The 9,131-nt window shown below is 31.5% G+C and overlaps 1 protein-coding gene across 1 annotated transcript; it reads left to right on the top strand.

Annotated features, from left to right (window-relative positions):
* Positions 1-230: 230 nt before the first annotated feature.
* Positions 231-1,282, top strand: LOC111037606. Its single transcript, XM_022320271.1, has 3 exons — positions 231-247; positions 484-1,053; positions 1,216-1,282. The coding sequence occupies exons 1-3, from the start codon at positions 231-233 to the stop codon at positions 1,280-1,282; spliced, it is 654 nt and encodes a 217-aa protein (XP_022175963.1).
* Positions 1,283-9,131: the final 7,849 nt, after the last annotated feature.

The raw sequence follows: 9,131 nt of genomic DNA, 5'->3' as shown, positions 1-9,131 counted from the left end.
CATCTAGCAAATAAGCTTAAAAAGCAGCATGTATTTTACTCGAGGCAAAAAATGAAAGTAAAGCTAGCTACCCAACTTCTAAGTCGATCTGTATCTGAAGCTCTTACATTTTGTAGAGATAAATTAGAATTCAGAACTTCCTGCTTTTAAAGACAGCGGTCCTACTGTAAAATTTATTAAATATTTTAACGACGCATTTGACATCCTAAATTCTAGGTCCATAAATCAGTATGGGAAATCAAAAGCTGTATGTAAAAAAAACATTATAGAAATTAAGGAATTTTATGAAGAATTTTCTAATTATATTAAAAAATTAAAATTAGTAGAAAATAAAAATGGCCAAATAACTCATGTACTAATTTTAAAGTCTGCAAGGAAAACTGGTTTCTTAGGATTTCTTATTTGTTTTGAATCTCTAAATTCATTATACAATAATTATTTGATGCCCGATTTAATTGATTATATTTGCTTTTATAAACTTAGCCAGGATCATATTGAGCTTTTTTTTGGTACAATACGGTCTCATGGTGGCCACAATGATAATCCCACAGCTCGTCAATTTAGATCCGCTTATCGTAAACTATTAATAAATGCCAAGATCAAAGATGGATCTCTCGGAAATTGTATACCTTTAGATGAAATTGATATACTAAATTGCTCTAGTGCCACCAATACTATAAAAGATCCAGTAGACATAATTAATGAAAGTAATGCTATTTTGTATAAAGATATAATTTCACAGCCCCAAACTCATCATATTAAAGATCACGATTATATAATTGTATCTGATCAAAATATTACCATGAGTAACTATATAAAAGAAGTTGTGATTTATATCTCTGGTTTTATTTGCCATAGATTATCATCTAAAATTAAATGTGATATTTGTTGTAATGCTTTGTTTGGTGATAAAAAAGATTTTATGACTTCATTAATTAATGTTAGAGACAAAGGTGGATTGTCTTATCCAAGCGATGATGTCATTTTAATAGCCCTTCAAACTGAAAAATTTATGAAATCTTACAGTTCTGACACAAAACCATTAAACAAAATGTTAATTGTTACAAAAACATTAAGTTATTTTTGTAACAATCATGTATTTGATTCAATTTATAACCATAATTCTGACAATGGTCCATTTTCAAACCATATCATTTTACTTATGAAATCTATTATCAATTCATATTTTGATATTAAAACACACTATTCGTGTAGAAAACAAAATGAAACCGATTCAATGCGAACGTGGTACAATAAAATGACATTATTTAGAGGACAGTAAATTTTATTTTTAATTCTATACTTTTTTAAACACATCATTAATAAATTGTGTATAATATGTAAATATGTATAATAAATAATATGTACCTATTTTATCATAAAATTTGTTATTTTTTTTTTTTTTAATTAATTTTTTATTTGTAACATTTTGTATTAAAATTTAGGTTTACAGTTTGTTAAATTTATTTTTTATTTGGAATTAATGTTGTGTAATAAAAATGTAATTTACAGTTTGTTAATTTTCTTGTTTTTTACTTTAAACCCTGCACATAGTACGTCATAATGAAATTTTAATACGGTATTAATACAATGTAACATATATTTATTATGTGTATCACGTATTTTGAATATTATATTCATAATATATTTTACCAATGATCAAATTAATTAATAATTATTATTAATAATTATATTATAATAATATAATAATATTTTGGTACAATATTCCCATTGTACAATAATATGTTGAAAACGCATTCAATATACTTATGAATAAGATGGTACAATAGTACTTATTGTATGTTGTGGTAACACTGAAAGTACACCTACTCCGCTTCAATTCGCGTTCGTAAGGCCCTCTCTATATTACTCTATGCATAACCTACAATTTCAAAACACCGTGTTAGGTTAGGTAAGGCACGAGATGACGATAAGCGGTACTTACTGGAAGGCGACTCGCTGGAATGCTACATCGTCCCAATACGGGCCCAGTTTTGCCTTGACGGTTGACATCGGTATCAGGGACACCGACCGCCTCGACTCGCTGCCGAGGATTTTGCCGATAGCCTTTAAGCTAGCAGCGGCAGGTCGTCTTAGCAGGCCAAAGTGTTTAATACCGATTTGGCGGGTCAACTTATTATCATCTGTTTTGTAGGGGCAGATGGGACAGTATTTCGTCAACTGAAACACATACGAGANTTAAAATACTCATAACTCGCGTTAAAATTAAAATATAATAAAAAACCTATGAGGTTGACTAGATAATAATCTTACCTTTAGATTTTATAAGAGGTCAATACGCACTAATTTTTAAACTAACGGAGCTACACGTGTTCTGCTGAGCGTAAAATTTGCTATGTTACGCACTTGTAAGACAGAGACAACACATGCAGGTATCACGTCCTCTTAAAATTAAAATATAAATTGTTTAATGTTTAGACTCAATACCATTGTAACTGAAATGAGTATTATGGGCCCTATACACAGGTTTATACGAGTCGCAGGGTGTGCCCTGGCACACCAGGCACACCCTGTAGATTCGCCTATGACGAGATGGTGATGTCTGCGGTTACACTGGTGACACCGGGTCTTAGATTTACAATTATTTGCCCAATGACTGGCGCTAAAGCATATGAAACATAATTTATTTTCCCGTGTCCAACGGGCACGTTCCTCATCCGTCCAGGACTTAAAACGAGTACACGATTCTAATAAGTGGGACTCGGTGCAGCACGGACACGCTTTTCTCGGGGCGGCGGTGACTAACGACGCGGCATGAGAAGTCTGTTGCCTTTTATATCGATCTCCCCCCTTGCGCGATTGATCGCCGTGAGATGGTTTTAGCTCCGCGGAGCTACTATTAACTTTATGGGACGGATCGCCGACAAGTTCTAAGATAGCTACACGCGTTTCAACAAAAGTTAACAACTCACTCATTGACGGAAAATCAGATGTTACCTTCGACTCGAACAATTGACGGGTGGACATCGGTAAGCGACGGAAAGCTAACGCGAATAATAAAAATGATCCGAGGTCTGGAATTTCAAGTGCCTTTAATAATGATATTGACTCGCTTAATTCGCTGGTAAATTTTTTCAACTCCTGGAGTGACTCCTGAGTAGACGACGGAACGTTCAACAATTTGTCTATTAAAGACGTGGCCACCATTCGTGGACGATTAAATCTGCCTGTTAATGTCGACCAAGCTAACTCGTAACTGTCGGACGCGACCGGTATACTACGCACCGCGTCGGCGGCCGTACCGCGTAGACATCCTATTAAATAGTACATTTTGTCTATCGGGGTCAAATTGGACCTACTGTCTACCAGCGCTTTAAATCTGTCACGGAAGGTGGTCCAGTACTTGAAATCGCCATCAAACTTTGGCAATGGTATCTCCGGAAGACGTGATGTTGAATTATTAGAGATAGTAGACGGAGCTAGTGGTGTCGGATTATTTCTAGCAGCAAAATTAGAATTTATGTACGACATGTCCAGTGCTTCCGCACCTTTCGGGATAAGACCGTCCGCTATAGCTTTCGACTCCGAAATAAGCGCACGGACTTCGGCCGGCATACTTGACGAGTAGGTACTCGCTCGTCTTGTCGAGTTTTATTAAAAAATCTAAAACCGACTCGTCCTCTAACTTAAACTGGGACCATAACATATCTAGATCAGTCACGGCAACTAAAAATTGAGGAACCACGTTAGGTTCACTCGAAACGCGCGATGCCAACTCGTGAACCGATCTAATACTAGCTACCGCAGTTGTCCGTAATATTTCCGCGCGCGCCCTACCACGTGTTAAACGCTCAATGTCTTTGGCGTCAGACATGACAGCGGTTGATATATAATTTTTTTTTTAAATAGTAATTAAGCAAAACCCGAGTAACTACTGCCGGGATTAATAAAACAATAAGCGCCGAAAATCAAACGCACGCACCACACAAAAACCACCAAAATAATAATAATTTAAATTAATTTGAGGTACTATCAAATATCCTGTAATACAAAAAATTAATTAAATGGCACCAATAAAACCAATCATAAACGCCTAAAAACCCACGCTCACTGAACCTCCCGGGTCCAAAACCACGCTCTGCTACCAAATGTTGTCGCTACGACAGAACTTACGAACATGCAGTTTTCTGCCGCAACTTGCGCAGATGATAGGCGAAAGGATCGGGTGACCAACTTATAAATGTACAGAATATTTATGTTCGAGTATAATAATTTTGCTGCGACGCCTAGCGTACAGTAGTTATATATATTACAATTATAATATAGTAGGTACAAAAAGTTAATTTGATTGATAATATGCGGGCGCCCTAAACATGAAGGTATAAAATATAATATAATAAATAGCACGAAAAACAATACGTGTGCTTATAATATAAATATGACATTGAGTACAACGACCTCAAGTGTCGCCGAATATAATATGTAAAATAATAATAATGGAAACAATGTATTCATATACTTATGTTCCGTTACAATAATAATTAATTGGCCACTAAACACGAGTGGACCCGATACAATAAGATGGCAATCTGACCTGACAGCAACAGGCGAGCTGATCCCTCAATTTGTGGCGATGACCGCGAATGCTGGCGAATCTTTACGTTAACTTGAGGTTGGATTATTTACGTGAATCAATCGTGAGGTTCACTTGAGAAACAAAAATCATTCACACCTCGTGATCACACGAGGTTTGGCTGCGACACGAACAGAACGGTGAACGACACGACGTTGTGTTTAGTTCAACCGTTGGGAAAAAACGAACTCAAAAATGTCGTCGACGCCGGGCTGGCTAGCGGCTCGGCCATCGGCTAACGAGTTTTCAGCGGACAGCGGAGGTGGAGCTTGTCGGACACCTTATCTTTTTTCCACACCTGGGGTGTTCCGAGGAGATTATATATATTATATCGTTCCGCGATCGAACACAACATATCAATCGTTTCATTTAGAATCATAAATATATTTAAATATTTATTCAGCTAAATAAAGCTTAAAATAAATTATAAAACATTGCGTTATGTGGGTGCTTTGATTTCTATCTAATTGTTAAATTTAGAAAATAAGGGAAGATGTTGGGGGCCTTGATATATGATATTATAGTATATTTTAAACACTTCAGCACAACTGCATACAATATGTATAAGGTATAGGTAAATAAAAGCTCTAACAACCTACTGGCTCAAGTAAGAAAGTAAATATATTTATACTTTTGTTATAAATAAAAACAATGGTTATTGTAAAAGAAAAGTAATGATGAACAATTTTATGATAACAAAAATTATTTAAGTAGTGCACCAAAGATAGTAAAGTAATTTTATTTAAATACCTACTGCAGAATTATATTTGAGGGAAAAATTTATATAATTTTCTTTTCCACCTAAGTGAGATTTACTGATACATATTTATATATTGTGTTCAATTAAGTAAAGAATTTTTATACATTTTTTTATTTACCACATAATATATTAAACTTTTTTAAATACTCTTTAATACTTATTAATATTATTATAAATTTATTTTAATCCAGAAAGTAAAATTTGTCAAAAAATAATGTTTGATTGTTAGGAGTAATATCTTTTTTACTATTTAGTATTTACTCAGTAATTTATAATACTTAGATTTTACTCAATAACTGTACTGTGCAGGTGTACACTAGTATTTTTTTTATTATATACTAACTACTTAATACAATATGAAGTAGTTAGTATTAAATAATACTTGTATTATGCATTTTTATAACATTATGTAATAGACAAAATTAAATTATTTAAAATCATTATATATCCTTTTTAAACTCAAAATCCTTATTAACAAAATGTTGATCTTTCCTCTATGGTATTATGATATTCAAATTTGGGGTAATGTCGCCCCAAGTAACATACAAAAAATACAATCATTCCAATCCATCTGCCTTCGCACTATTTCAAAATCCCCCTGGTATGTAAGTAACAAAACCCTACACTCAGACCTGAGAATAAATTAGTAAACCAAGTCACTAAAACTGCTTACCAAAAACTCCACAAAAAATTTAGCTCCCATAGTAACCCTAACATTAGTTATCTTGCTTCTCAATACATCCCTGATAACCCCCACGAAGACTCAAATGAAAATGGGTTAGAGACCTCCTCCGCTAATAAATATTAAATACCCAAGTAGGTAGCTCCATTGGGAGCCCTCTTACATTGTGCCATTTTCATGTTATGTAATCCTCTTCATCATTATTACTTGTTGTGCTTAATTGTATACCTAGTTGTATATTTTCTTATTGAATAAAAAAAAAAAAATATATCCTTTATATTTGAAAACATTGAGTATAAAATTTAAATTTAAATTTTTCATTATCTTATTTTGTATATCAACAATAAGCAACATAAGTAATAACTCTGTAATTACTTTCCGTGTAAATAAATAGTGATTTTAGACTCAGAGTGGAGCGATGATGTATTGATTTTACAATGATGTGTGTTGTATTTTTTATTTGTGTGTCTATCATCTTGGTTTGGGGAAGTAAAGGTGCTTCAATTTTCTTCAACAGCATCACTGGTAATTTAAGAATAATATTAATTCAACTTACCGGCTACCATATTAATAATAACTTATTATTAATAAGTAATAACAATATGAAATATCCTAGTCTGATATACCATCTCTGATCAGAATCGTTTTTCGTATACAATGATATTATATCATTGAATTCAAAATTAATACCATCCATTACAGCGACCTCTTGGACACCTAATGTATAGCAGAGCGCAAGGCCGTACCTGGGGGGGGTGGGGGGGTCAAACCCCCCGAATTTTTTATACTATATTAAATAACCTATAAAATAATATAATAAAATTAGAACACATTTTTTTTGCTTACCCCCCCCCCCCCAAAAAAAAAATTAATTTCCAGTACGGCCTTGGCAGAGCGACATCCACTTACCCACTTTTTAATAAATCATTTCAATTGATTAATAGTACACACACTATACAATTATAAAATATATTAGATAAGGTGAGGGAGTAAATGTAAAAATAATTCAACAAATTTTATTGTAAATACATAAAATGTTTACATACATAATAATGAGACTGTGTTAAACATTATGATAACAATAAAATATGAATTAAGTATTAAAACAACTTAAATAAATGTATGTTATAAAAAACATATACAAATAATACAATGTTTGGTTAAAAAAAATTGAATTGTCATACATAATTAATAGATTTGGATATTAACAAAATAAACATAAATTAAATTTGATAAAATAAGGAATTTATATCAACAAACACAAACTTAAGAAGAACATTAAGTAATATAAAATAAAGTATCACCTGTTTTGATTTTTTCAGATAGTTAGATTCGGTATTTGTACAATTTATTATATCTGAAACATTAGAAGGTACTACATTATAGGTATAGTATAGGTTTTCCTAAATATTTGTATTATCTTTATCAAAATACACAATTTTTTATAACTTAAAATGTTAATTTAAAAAAATTACTTTACTTATTCTTTATAGCAAACTTACAAATATATATGTATAATCATATAAATAACCTGAAAAAAAAAATGAAGCCAATATGGGCAATCATAAGCGGCAAATAGTAATAGGCTCAGAAGTTATATGAGGATTTAATAAATATTCATAAACATTCAAAATGATTAAACCATTTAATGTTTGTTATCAATTTGCACTAAATGAAATGTAAAATGTGGAAAAATAAATTTATAATACTTCAAATATGGCAGAAAACTGTATGCATTCTGACATTTTAATGAGCTGAAAAAATAGTTTAAAAGATGAATATGAAAAGATTGTACATCAAAATATTAGTGCAATATAGAGATTAAATGTATATCATACTGTTGTCGTTTAAGTCATAGTCGACAGCGACGATAACAATAAATAACCTATATTAAATAATATTGCGTTTCATATTTTATATTATTATTAAGTTACACAGTTTAAAAAAAAAGGTCGATTTGTCAATTTATTGGGGAAATATTAAATATGCGTACAAAAATCAAAAAATATGAATTTTTCTTATAAATTTGACAAAATATACGAAATAAAAATTTTTTATTTTAGATTTTTTATTCACCATTATACAGCTCAGATTTCGAGCTTGGTCTATTATAAATCGAGAGCATACAGATTAATATGCAACTCTTACAACTTCCGAGCCCTAGTAATATGTAACTATTTTTTCCTATCTGAACCAAATTGCAAGTAGAAATAAACAAATATGTGTTAAGATTTTAATATTATTATTAGAGTAAATTTGTTGCAATCTAATAATTATCTATTACATTATGCGTTGTTAGATACTTCCCCTGCCAAATCAACGCACAAGACCAGTGCGTTGGAACAAATCCACGCCCATGCGCACAACTTGGCCACCTGGTCATGATCTTAATTTGAACAGATTATAGTCTATCAATGACATTATACACAAATAAAAAAATATTTGATTTTCACTTGAGCCCAAACAAAATGCATGTGTAAGTAAATAGTAAGTATATAATGATTAAATATTAATATTTTTTAACCTAACCTATATGGGTTGAAATCAAAACTACTAGTACTCATCTCAGAATCTTAAGTAATTTATTTATATAATTTCTAACGAAAACAGTTCAGTAGTTTTTGACATCACAGAGAACAAACAAACAAACATTCATTTTTAGATTCTGAGTGGAACAAAAGAAGAATTCATTAATTTTACAATGTGTTTTTTTTCTGATATCAACTTTTAGGACTATAAAAATACTTCAATTTTCTACTTCAGCATTTTTTTAGTTAAAAAGTTGACAAAATTTATGAAATTTTTTTAAACTTTTAAATGTAATGTTTTCTAAAAAAAATATTTAAAATACCTATTGTATTACTAATAGCAAAAAAAAAAAAATACTTATAACAATGTCATGTCAATAATGCATTTAGTAGTAAGGTCTGTCAGACCATCTTTGCTCAGAATCATTTTTCATATATTATGATGCTACATTAATGAATTTAAATTTAACACATCCATAACAGCAGGAGCTGCCAACTTTTTACCACTAGTGAGTCACATTAAAAGTGTTAAGTATCTGGTGCTCTACCACTACTTGTTTAGGTAGG

The sequence above is a fragment of the Myzus persicae genome, unplaced genomic scaffold, assembly GCF_001856785.1.
Source record: "Myzus persicae strain clone G006 unplaced genomic scaffold, MPER_G0061.0, whole genome shotgun sequence".
In the NCBI taxonomy this organism is placed as follows: Eukaryota; Metazoa; Arthropoda; class Insecta; order Hemiptera; family Aphididae; genus Myzus; species Myzus persicae.
Note: the sequence above shows the minus strand (reverse complement) of the source record. Positions and strands in the feature narration are given on the sequence as shown.

Coding starts and splice junctions, on each gene's coding strand:
- LOC111037606 (XM_022320271.1), top strand. Junction 1,054..1,215: donor ACAAAACCATTAAACAAAAT/GTTAATTGTTAC, acceptor CTATTCGTGTAG/AAAACAAAATGAAACCGATT.